This window comes from Colias eurytheme, chromosome 21 (assembly GCF_061535395.1).
Source record: "Colias eurytheme isolate Ceu_HAF_F1 chromosome 21, ilColEury1 Martin Lab GWU primary, whole genome shotgun sequence".
Classification (NCBI taxonomy): domain Eukaryota; kingdom Metazoa; phylum Arthropoda; class Insecta; order Lepidoptera; family Pieridae; genus Colias; species Colias eurytheme.
Window position 1 is genome coordinate 3,378,555 of NC_143000.1, and position 13,502 is coordinate 3,392,056.

The 13,502-nt window shown below is 32.8% G+C and overlaps 1 protein-coding gene and 1 long non-coding RNA gene across 2 annotated transcripts in view; both read left to right on the top strand.

Moving 5' to 3' along the window:
* Positions 1 to 13,502, top strand: part of LOC149899010 (uncharacterized) — a 156,612-nt gene that overhangs the window by 1,534 nt on the left and 141,576 nt on the right. The gene's annotated exons all lie outside the window — the stretch shown is intronic.
* Positions 6,628 to 13,502, top strand: part of LOC149899011 (Fanconi anemia group J protein homolog) — a 52,924-nt gene continuing 46,049 nt past the window's right edge. The window contains exons 1-2 of the mRNA XM_090114100.1: positions 6,628 to 7,066; positions 8,778 to 8,889. Of these exons, the coding sequence (XP_089970226.1) occupies positions 6,854 to 7,066; positions 8,778 to 8,889 (325 nt within the window). The 5' untranslated portion in view covers positions 6,628 to 6,853. The remainder of the gene's footprint in view (positions 7,067 to 8,777; positions 8,890 to 13,502) is intronic.

The following is a 13,502-nucleotide window of genomic DNA, read 5'->3' on the forward strand; positions in this document are numbered from 1 at the left end:
TATTTCAACGAACTTATTTTGAAGGAATATCTTGGAAGTTTCAACTAGTAATTGTCGTATAGGGAGATCTATGTATGATAGTTTGAGATTATATTATTATTTATTAAATGTTTCACTCAGTAGAGATTATAAATTTTATTACTTAATTATAGATTTCTCATTTGGGTAAGACATTCTTCTTCTTCGACTTTTATTAACTTTACTTTTAAAATATAGGAATTGTAAGTATGTTTTATTAAATACTACCTAGTGGTCCGCCCCGGCTTCGCCCGTGGTACATATTTCGCAATAAAAGGTAGCCTATGTCCTTTCTCGGGTATCAAAATATCTCCGTACCAAATTTCATGCAAATTGGTTCAGCAGTTTAGGCGTGATTGAGTAACAGACAGACAGAGTTACTTTCGCATTTATAATATAGAGATTTATGATATAGACTACCTACATTTTTATTAAAAAGTTGTATGTGGCTAACACACAATATTTTTTGTGAGTGTAATGTCTGTATTTTTGTGAATGAATGTTTGTGTATTATGTTTAAATACGAATATAAAAATGAAATAAAATATTTAAATAAACATTTTGTGTCCATAATATGATAAAATAAATACACTAAAATATTGTGTGTTAGCCAGATTGTAGAGAAGTACTTTTTAAAGTTATTCGTATAAGTAGATCTTAATCCAGAGATTTTCGCAGTAACTAATTACTTACTAGAAAGGAATAGCACAAAAAGCTTGAACGACAGCTTTGTCGTTCAAGATTCTTGTCTTTGTTCAACAATTAATGAAACATATATTTACTAGGAACATCGCTCATCTTTTCTATAAAATATATTTTTTATTTATTTTTTCAGGCATCTATCGGAGTAATAGCTTGTAGAGTTTAGCAGGTGTTGCATACCATAAAAATTATTAAATTGCTTTACAACATAATTCGAGATCAGGAGAATTATTTTTTTGTATAGTACCGAGAACTATGGACGCAGCATTCCTAATGAAAATCTACTTTTTGTACCTATCTGCAGATCCCCGACATAAAGTCGATTAGTGCGTTATTTCTTAATTCCTCCGGTTACAATTCCTATTTCATTCATTGTTTCAAAGAACTTTAAAAGCACGATGAAGAACACGTAATACATATTATATAGGTACTTTGCTTGTAATTAATTTAAATTAAAAATCCTAAAAGCGCCTCATCTATATTGCTTAAGGTTAAGTTTTTAAATTTAATAAATGATAATTTTTTTTACAAAAGATTGTTTTTTTTTCACAATGTAGACTGCCTAATAATTTCTCAGTTTGTTTATTTCATTCATAATATTTTGCCTTAGGTAAAGTCATGTCGACGATGTCATCCTTACGGCTTACCACATTTTGGTCACGGTTCCTGATCCCAATGTAGTACACTGTAGGTAGGTATTTATTTCCACGCTTTTGTCCAATGTCGAAGACATCTGAGAGTATCTATATACTGACCGTTAGACATAATATGCTTTTCAAAACACAATTAGTTGATATATTTTAACTTAACTTCATTATTTCACAGAAACTTCTTAACCCAGTGAATTAGCATAGAAAGCTACTTTGATATGAACAATTGTATAATTTTCATACTTCTTGCAAAACAAGAAAACAATAGTCTCGCAAATCGATAGAGCATTTGTTATAACGCTCAAGCAAGTCCAGAGCATTGCTGGCGACATATGTCGCACCCAGCCATCGCAATCAAAGGGGATTCACGCTTAATTTGAGCTGCACCACTGAACAGTCGATAACGAACATACTTCTAGTCTTATATTTGTTTATACTATTACTAGATGTCCCGGCGAACGTTCTGCCTTACTCTTATCACTTAGGGGTATGAAAAGATGGTAGACGATTCTCAGATCTAAGTAATAGGAACACAAAATTTCGTAAATTATATAACATAACACGAAATTTTGTAATAGCGGTTTCGGAGGAGTATGGTAACTAACATTGTGACATGAGGATTTTATATATTTACTAGCGGCCCGCCCCGGCTTCGCCCGTGGTACATATGAAAAATAGATGTTGGCCGATTCTCAGACTTACCCGATATGCACAGAAAATTTCATGAGAATCGGTCCACCCGTTTCGGAGGAGTATGCAGACTAACATTGTGACACGAGAATTTTATATATAAGAAGATAGACATAGAGATACATACCGTCTAATTTCTTAGTCTTAACGTTTCGAAGTTTCAATTCAAACCGTGTATAAAAAGCTTTAGTTCGCGTAAAAGTTGTTTCAATTTTAAATATGTACCTATCCACAAGCAACTAAATAGTTTTAGGTTATTTATGGGCTGTAAGCTACTATCTTTAGTAGTATTATAATAGTTAAGACACGATATCGTAAGTTTAATATTGACCTTATATAAAGAATTTGTAGAAGAAAACTTCCCCGAACCTTGATATAAGGCAATATTCCGCTAATTAATTGAATTACTTTGCAATAATATCCTATCGTATGATCCAAGGTGTACATTCAAGGATGAAAGTCATCCCGAATCGGTGGTATCATTAAAATCGACAATGCCATAAACAATAGAAGAATACAGTTTAGGACAGCGCTGGAGGGACGCGTTTAACGGTCGGCCGCTCAAACTGAATCGTCTCATTGTGTCGGCTGTGGTCGCACGCTCACGTAGGGTTGCCATAATTAGCTTAAATCTTGCTGTTGTATTAACTGTGTACACTGTACTTGATACAGTGAAACATGTGATTGGTTTTATACATTTGTCATATGTTTTCGTCAGTTTGATTCTTATGCTTTCATCACACAGCTTTCATTACGAAGAACTTACGAAGAAATGTTGTTAGTAAAAACTACTAACTGTTTTTCAGTCGTAATCAAATATAGTACCTACCGTTTAAAAATGCAGGGAATTGATTTTATACATTGAAAAATGTCTTGTACCTAACCTTGTGATTAATAGATAGGTTTATTAAAGGGTTACACACGGCAAATTTTATATAAGTAAGCAGCTTTGTAGACATGCACCTACACGTAGTTAAGTCCTTAGAAATAAAGCTCAAAAATGTTATCAAAAACTTTTTCATATAAATCCCCATTAAGTATAGTAAATTAATATAAAAAATATTAGTTAAATAATTACATTAATTTTTTATTTAAAGACACATATACATTATACATATTATCACAATACTCTGCCAAACTGTAAAACAGTTTGTTGGCAGATGTAGCTCCATTTTACAAATGTACTTCCATAGCATACCTGTACCTGTTACCTATTTCACTACAAATACAAGTGTACCTACTCACCTCAAATACAATTTGATCCACTATAATGAATCTGAAAGAATATGGACTATAATAACTTAGAATTACATATTAATGCACCAAGAAACACATTGCCAAGCGCCTATCCGATTCATAGTTATCAGATAGGAAACTCAATAAAACTTTGACGTCACTTAATAAGCCTCTTTAATTGTGCTCGTATATCTTATCAGCAATCTGGAGGTCGGAAAATGGCGAAGTTAACAATTCGTCGCGACCAAGTGACGATTGCAATAAAATGTCTCCAAACAGCAACAAACACATTTACTCTATAGATATCAATCTAAGGCCTATTGACCGATCGCATTCCGCGCCAACCCCAGATAATGCCGTATAAATTGACTACGATACAAGTTTTCCCATTAAATTAGCTAGAAACTTCCTCAGATACCGATGGCCTTTTGCGGCTTACCTACTTGCGACTTCGGAATACAGTCCAAAATTGATTAGTTCTGGATATCGGTTAACTGTTAGAACTTCAATTGCATCTTCATATATAAATACATAGGTATATGAAATGCCAATGTATAGGAACAGTGAGGAGGATGAGAAATACACATGAAAATTAGTTAGAACACATCGAATGATTTAATGATCATGATTATAGTAAAATGTAATAAGTAATGGTTATCATAGTGTGATTTATTTCAATGGGAGTGGCAATCTGTTGAGCAAAATTTTACCTACTTATCCAAGAAAAAATGAAACATTATAGAGCGCGTGTAGAACAAACGATCTCTTTTTACTTTTTGTCCGCAGTAAACGTGTTACAACTAACAATTTCGCAGACAACGTAGGGGAGCAAGGGCTGCGTCTTACTCTGTAATTTATGACATACACCAATTTGTTTGAATCGTATTAAAGGCTCACATAAACTGTTGAATGGCCCGAAAAATAGGGTGTCAACAGCACCCTTAAATACTGCATAACGCATAATATGAAAGCTTTGACAACGCTTTAGCAGCTCTATAATTAAATTAAGTAATTACCAAAATACATTTCGCTCGTGAATCAACTACAACTGAGGTTTTCATAACGTTTTTGGACTCAATTTTAAAAACAATTCGTCTACGAAACTTTTTTTTCAATCCAATAATATTATGGACCTTGAGTTACTTTCCCGTCTTGACATAAATACTTCATTACTTCAAAGCAATTAAATCGTTGAGTAGGTATGTACCTAGTTACTTATTTAATATTTATTAATTTTTCCTGTATTTTTTTTCCTGAAAACATTTTGATTCGATTAGTTGATGCACTGTTTGATATAAATACACAACCTGTCTACAATTAACGAATGAAATATCTATTTATTTTCTAAAATGGTAAGGCAAGTAAAACATAATATGATACAGTTGTGTCACTGTGTCACCAAAGTAATCTTAGATTATAGGAGGATTATATTGATTATAGTGGATGCTCCTTAAATTTCAAGTAAATTGCCATTCAATCGAGAAGTATCAAATGTAAAGTTGTTTGGAAATTGCATTCTATTGGTTTCCGTTTCTTGCTCATAAAACGTTTCGATATTTAAAATTTAAAAAAATAGGTACATACTTGACAAAAATATATTTAGGTACTTGCAAGTAATTTGCTTTTTATCCAGGCAGGCTCAAGAATAAAATGCGAGGGTCTCCAGCTTTACTTTTACGAATAATTATTAAGTTATATATAGTTATATATATAATAAGTTATATAACAGCTAGTGCCTAGTACTCTAATCTCTATCAGTACCTATTTTAAGTTTCAGCGTTTTGAAAAGTTTCAGCATTTTGAATGACCCACAACGTATACGCTTTATTTTAGTACAACTTTTATTACCTAAATTGAAATAAATAATAAATATCACACATGAATATCACCGAATATCAACGTCATTTACTAATTGCTCTGCCTAAACGGCGTAGTGTCGGGTTATAAACCAAATTATAACGCGCCATAACTTCCGTTGACAATTCACTCGTGTAATGGCGCCAAAATTTGGCGGGGTTATGCGATGCAACTATAACGCAGCAGCCAGGCATTTTCTAATATAAAACGTTAAATGGTGAGTAAAGTAATAAAACATTTCTCGCGGATCTCGCGCTAAAATTAACTTTGTATTTAGAGAGGTTAAGGTAAAATTTGGTTAAGTTATAATTTCACAAGATAGGTAATAGGCAGGTATCCACAGCAGGTATCACATCCACTCACATCGTTATTTTACCTTGTATTTTACTATAATTTAAAAAACATAATAATATGACAATTACAAGACATTGTCAAAAAAATCAACGAAGAAATCACGTAAAAAAAAATCACACATCACACAAAAAAATTGCAAAAAAAGTAAAATCCAACAAAAATAAGATGTGTTGGCTAGGTTGGGCAGTGGCTTTATCCCTTTTTTCATTCATGTTTACCACACCACCAAGACAATGAAGTTTCTACGATTTAATAGGATTTAATATTAAATATTAAATATGCTTAATAAATTTAATCTGAAAAGTGAAACTGAAGATGAGGAACTGAAGTCATCAAAATACAAAAAGAAAAGTTAGTAGAAAATTGAAGTCTTCACTATAAGTGGTGATAGGTGAACATTTTTTTTAACAATAAATATAAAATTTACCTATGAATTATTAGCTCTTAGAGGCCTATCAAGGCCCTTCGCGGTTTAGGTAGATACATTTAAATTCTAATTGTTCTACTTGTAGTCTGTAGATTGGGGTAATAGATGGGTACCATGAATCGTGCGGTTTATTATTATAAAGCATATAAAGCATTCCTCGATACATGGACTGCCCGAGCCGCTAACCTAACCTTCTACTTATTCGTTTCTGAGATTACGATGATGAGTTTAACCAAAGAAGCAATCAAACAAACTTTATATATTTTTGTAAAAATTAAGTACTTACTTGGAATTAATTGATAATTTTACCTAGGGAAACAATTATTGTACCTGATGGCAAAATTACATTTTTTAGGAATAAATTATATATTAATCCACTTTGAAAGTAATTATATGAACCGAATATGAACCGCTAAAATTATTTTTCAGATACCTACATTTCAAGATAACAACGCAAAGCAGCTGCTTGAATTTATATTTTGAAAAACGTTTATTTGATGAAATTATAACAGTGTAAATTAAAATGCAGCAAAATCATATAATTATCACAAATTGTCGAATTAAAATGAAATCGATACTCATTACTTTTTATTTATTTTCGTTTAAAAGTTTTTGAACGTTTATTGTCGCTGTCAAAGCTCAACTTTGAACTTGTCAATGTCACTATTCAATATGTCATTGTATAAACGTTAATGTTATTGTAATATAAAACATTTAAATAAATGTATTTACTTAGTTAATTTCAAATTAAACCATTATTTAAAGTGAATGAATTCACAAGTGCAAAAGTGGCATATTTATAATAAAATCCAAGTTAACTATTAAGCCTAAACAGCTTTCTTTAAGAACAAGAAAAAAAGCGGTAAAAATTTTAAAAATTCAGGGTCATTCGGATGTGATTTGATTTTTAATATTTAAAATGTCTCATGGTCCGAATGCCTCGCCTAAAAAAATGGACATGGAGAATCCGTTCTCTACTGAAAAACCACCAGTGAGAAATATCACTTCTAACCAAAAGTACAAAGCGTTATTAACTACACCAAGTGAACCTGGAGTTGATAAAATGATTGGGGGTGTGAAAGTTAACTTGCCAGTGAATCCATATGGAAGTCAAATTGCTTTAATGTCAATGGTAAGTAATAATATAACCAAAATACAAGTTTAAACGGGTTGACTTTAGAAACGTGCGGCACGAATTTCGGCGCGATTTTAATTTTTATCGATCGATAATGATGCCCCGAAACATACATTAGCGGCTTTTCGTGAGGAAACGTGTAATTACAGAGAAATCTTTTTTTTTAATTTTCGAGATTATGTTCAAAATTGTTTGAGTTACATTGACAAAACTACAAGAATTGTGTTTGAAAGAGATAACAAATGTCTTAATGTACATATTAAAAACCATAGTTCATTCAAAAGCATGTTGCTGAGTGGACAACAATTCATATGGATTATTGGCGAGTATATGATTGTTTGGGGATATGGATATGCTCATAAAAAAGTTAATCACTCAGACCCAGACAACCTATTTGTTGCCCCTGACCCATTTGAGTCCCAGTGGCATGATGTAAAAAGATTTTTAAAAAAAGATAACTATAACCACCCAGCAAACTTCGGTGAAAATATTATAGAATATGTGGAGACTCTCGGTGGAAAAAATAAAATGGATCCATTCATTGCCATTGTAAATTGTATCAAACATGTATACAAGATTTGAATAAATAATTATTAAAAAAAATGTTTTTATTGTATGTATATTGCACACAAATTGTTAATCACAGAACCGAATCTGTCCACCCCGATTCCACGTGGTACTTGTCTGTCATACACTAGAGTGTATTAAAAAAGTCGGAGGCGCGGAGGAGCGTGGCGCCCGCGTGTGCTGAGGAGCAGGCAGAGTCAAGCGAGCCATAGTGGCTGAGGCTGGTCGCCAAAGGCGACCAAAAAGCCGAAGCTACGAAGGCGAGTGAAGACTCCTGCCTGCAACGAGGTACACGGGGGCAAGCGCCACGTTCTGCAGCGCCGGAGCAGTCAAGAAAGCCCATAATATTCAATACATTTCTAACTACATCACTACATACATGGTATAAAACAAAGTCGCTTTCTCTGTCCCTATGTCCCTATGTATGCTTAAATCTTTAAAACTATGCAACGGATTTTGATGCGGTTTTTTTAATAGATAGAGTGATTCAAGAGGAAGGTTTTAGTATATAATTTATTATGTTTTAGACGAAGCGGGCGAAGCCGCGGGCGGAAAGCTAGTATAAATATAATCTCAAAAAAAAATAAAAAAAAAATAGAAGGGGGGGTTTCCGCACCCCCCCACTTTATAGGGGGTCTCTCCTTACCTCCCCCCTCCCTTTCCCTCCCCTCCCCCCCCTTAATTCGTGCCGCAAATTTCTAAAGAAATACCGTTTAAACTTTCAGACTTTTAGAAATAATATTTTACTTATTTTTACTAATAAATATATAGTTGCTATGAATAACTATTCCAAAATTATCCTTACTATTTTTTAAGTACACAATATTTATTTGTCACATTTATGGCTATTCTTAGGATGTGCTGAGTGAATTTTGGCCGGAGATCTTTATCAAAATAAAAAGTTGATAAGCAAACTTTTTGTAATAAGACTTTAGTGCACAGAAACTGCAAGTGTCCATTGATATGATATGGTGTCCATTAAATATTAGCTACAAGATTTATAATATCATAAGTCTAAATATATTAGATAGGTACATAAAAAACTAAATTTCATGTTACAATAATTTCACCTATAAAAAGTTTAAAACCTAACTGATTTTTGTTAAAGTTTAGTAACAGATAAATAATTTCTTTTGCATAGGTAATAAAAGCAATCAACAAAAGTCAGAATTGTTTGTTGGAAAGTCCGACTGGATCGGGGAAGACATTGGCGCTACTGTGTGCATCGTTGGCCGCACAGAAACATAAAAGAGGCAAGTGTTTTATGTAAGTAATGTAATATAATGAAATGATGATTATTATTAAAATTCTTTTTAGAAAAATTATCAATCTATGACTAAATAACTAAAAATTCAAAATGCCCTTATTGCCTTAACCCATTGACCACCGAGCGGCCCGATCGGGCCGAGACACAATAGATTTTCTATTGTGTCTGTGATCCGAGGACTGACGGATTAATTTCTTTTCTAGTGATATTCAACTTTTTATTTATTGTTTTAACTTTGTGAGTTTTTAAAATATTTGGTTTTGAAAGTAAGAAAATCTTTGATTAAAGAAGTCATCAATTTTTTATACTATTGATACTTCTTCCAATATGTGTTTAAAGGATATTTTTTTATCTCTCTTTTCATCCCTGGTAAAGTTGTGGAGAGTTGTTAGTAATTAGTATGGTTACTAGATTTAAGTATATAACATTATTTACAAAATGGGTAACAATCGCTCACATAAACAAATAATTATAAAATAATTTATAAAAACAACATTGAGTGACCATTTTAATTTTAGAGATTCATTCAATTATAGTTTTCTCAGGGTGGCATTTTTTTACCTCTACTTATCTGTATTTCTATGTTTTGATATCTAACAAGTTTTAAATATTAGTGATTCATGTAAAGAAAATTATGTGTTGGCACTTTCCGATATTTAGTTTTGGCATCTATTTTAGACTTTAGACTTTTCTGACTTTCAATTCAGTCGGTATATTTTTTTTCGTCTTAAGTTTTAATGATAATGCAAGTTAGGCTGCAGTTCAATTTTTTTGTCTTCTTTAACAGAACCTTATTTAATTAGTTCTACATTGTTAGTAAGGCAAAATTGAATTCATTCTCTACACACAAATTCTAAATATGTAATAACAAATCTATCAATAAAATCTAAATATGTAAAAAAGCTACTTTCCTTCTTTATCGTCAAACCCGAAAACACGTATAACATTATGAAATGCGTCAATTGATCACAAGTGGTAGCGTGTCGTCCTATCCACGCCAACAAGTCGAATAAATCATTGGCAACTGTCGTGCAACTGTCGCGCAAATATCGCGACGGGCCTACATGAAATTTGCGCTCTAGTAAATGCAGTTGTTGCATGCAATGGCATTTGCATAGGATTGCCGATATTTGACATGATTTTTTATTGTAACTCAATTTGTGAAATCATTTTCTTGGTATACCTACGTGATGTAGAGTTCAATAAGTAGTGTTTTGTGTACCTACTAATATTTTGATAGCATACATGCAATGTGCTTCTAAATTGTACTTGTATCAGTCGTTAAACTAGAACCTTTATACAACAACATTAAGTAATAAAATAATAAATGAAATAGGGTAGGTATTTTTTAGATCAGCTATTTGCTGTTTTCCAAAAAAAGTATGACAAAGTAATCATTCAAACTGTTTTATAAAGTTTTTTACAAACTTCATAAACAATAAATACCTACTTACCTAATAATTATGATTTCCCAAACTTCACAAGGGAAACCAAACAAAATGAGGAAATCTATTTCCCATCCATGTTTTATAAACATTGGCCAAAATCGAATGTTTATACAAAATTCACCTTCCCTATTTTGCAATTGAACTGTTCGAAAAGTTGATACAGTTTTACACCGAAACTTGGGCACTCGAAGCCTTGAATATGAACGGTTATAATATTTCGACACGAGCGAACTTCTCGTAACTCGATAAACTCTTTTACATCACAACTCATTGCTATCGGAAACTCATAAATTGATCAATGTCAGTGAAGGACTACAAATACACCGAATTGTTTTGAGTAAGGCGGAAATTAAGAAGGAAGTTTTAATTACAATTTGAAAGTACGCAAATATTTTTTGATAAACACAAACAAATAAAGAGGACCTTGGTCTTGATACTGAAAATAAGAGTAGCTGCAACGTTACTGATAAGGTCTAGAAAACAAACAAACATAAAAAAACATGTGGCACGTGCTATTTGTGTAAAAAATACTGATTAGTAAATGATTTAATTGTACTGCATTTTTACAGCTTTAAAAATTCGGCCGAAATTACTCATGCAAAATTGTAATTGTGCAAGTTGCCTCTTAATTTCTTCTCCATAAAGTAGACTTGTCAGCGGGGCAAAAGTTCCTAGATTAATGACCTTATTAAATGGTAATAAATTCCTAAAGGTGCAGATTAAACATAGATTGTTTTTGAAATCTTTGACCTACGTCCTACAATAGACAATACAGCAATGCTTAATGGTGTTTGTTTTCATACGAATTGGACATAAAACAATGAAACAGAAGAAAAAGAATCTTTATAAGACTGGTGAGAACCTAAAGCTATAAAACCATTTGCATCTGACATGTGTCTTGCACGGAAACTTTTTTGTTAGGGAACTTTTGTCGCCCAATTTTGTTCACGTCAAAAAAGATGACGCCTCAATCACGGTATTTCGGAATTAAGTTTTGACTAATGTGAATCACGAAATATTTTCTAACATGAACATTTTGCGGTGGAATTAGATAAAGTTGACTAATAGCATAGTCTAATAGTGCTATCCAGCACAATTTTACCCAAAACAAAACAGTTTTGCATGCTATACCTACTACACACATTGCATTTTTACGTTTCATTACGGTTTCATTAGTTAATTAAGACATTTGTATATGGCTTCTAAGTCCAATAATAAAATTTAAACATAAAAACACTTTGTATGAAGAAATAATTACTTGCCGAGATTAAGTACTTTATTTGTAGACAACAAATCTTCTTTAAAACACTGTACGGTTTCAATACCTACTACTTGTCATTGTTTGTTTCATATCGTTATATTTTAAGGTAGGTATTGTGTTAATTGTTTGTTAGTGACGCTGGAATTCAAAATACTACCTATATATACGTAAGGGAAAATTTTGCTTTGGAACTTTAGTTTCTATGCATTTTTCCCGAATATATTTTCTTTTACGTCGCCTTGTAATTTAAAACGCATCAATTATCCAAACCCGAAACACCGTACAGGCTTGACATATCGCCCCTGTGACTCGAACTCTCCCCTGAGTCTCCCTTCACTTCCCGCATTTTTCCTTTCCGCGTAGCTGACAACCCTTTTCTAAATTGAATTACAATCCTGATTTTGTGCGACTTTCGGCAGCTTTGTCACATCGTTTAAATATTTTATTATAGACCCGATGTTTCTTGGCTCAGCTAATGTGTGCACTAAATTAAATACTGCAAACGTTAAAGCTCAATTTAAATACCAAAAAGTAATTCGAAAATGATCTGTTACTCGGAACGTAACAACCTCCGTATCGTGTCTCAACCGTGTTGTGCCATGTTTTTAAAATAAGAGCATGTACCGTGCATAAGGCTGATAACCGAGCATCCCGCAATGCTGTTCTAATTCCTGACGATCGTAGTATCTGTATATCGGCGGTTAGTCACGATCGTTGATCCGATATTCAGATTTTATATCCGCGGGTATAAACAATACTTTATGCGGCGGTGCCTTATTTTATCACAGCGGAGGTACCACCCGCGTCGCGTTAATTTACCCAGCAAGGGTTGCCGCCGATGTCGTCGAATCGTAAACGTTATTTATGACGCCCCCGGCCGATTATTGCCGCAAGCTCTTCCACTCATTTGCATACAAATTTATGCCATAGTGATCATGCTTTGCGACTGCTTCCGCGCTTTTGGGGTGTTCTATCGAGACGCTAGGTGAGCAGTTTGGTAATGGTTTGATAGCGATAAAACTGTTTTAAACTCGTATCTTATTGATTGTTTAAAATGATGTCAGGACACTAGACGGAATAAAAACTGTTAATGATAGAGATGATGAAAACGTTAACAAAGCGTTATAAGGAGTGAAGATAAACTTGAAAATAATTGAAATTATAGGAACACACTATATAAGATGCTATTAGGATGATACGATCCAAAATAAATTGTTCATATCCTATGGTACATTTTTTGCACGAAAGTACAGAAAAAAATTAAGACGATACACAAAAAAAAATCCACTGCTTGGCGGGCGGAGTCTAACAGTTCGCTATCGCGAACGCGGGTGTGCGCGATGTTATTCTTGCAAACTCGCCGCGCTGCCGCTAGCCGACTCGGGACAAACATGTATGGAGTCGTCATACAGATATAATATTGTTATACATATACTATTTAATTGTTGATTTATTGGTTTTATTTTCTTGCTTATAAACAAATAATCTTCTTTTTAACAACTACTTAGACATTATTAATAATTATTATTATTTCGTAATGTTTATTTTATTACAAAATAATACAGGTTATAAATAATCTTTAAAATAACAAAAAATATTGTTACTCTGAAAAAATGAAATGGTACTCAATAACGCGGACTACTGAATGGATTTAGATAGAATTTGATGCTGACGTAGATATTACATCATGCCCAGAAATGAAAGGTAATATTTCTGAAAGAAGTTATAAACCCTAATTCTTCTCAGTCAAAGTCAAGAGTGGAAGATATCACTAATACAGTAAAACTGATGCGAAACTTTGGATGTTAATTTGTATATTTTTTTGTTAGTTGTTACTTAATCACGTCAAGACTACATTACCAATTTTGATAAAATATAGCTAATTGCCTG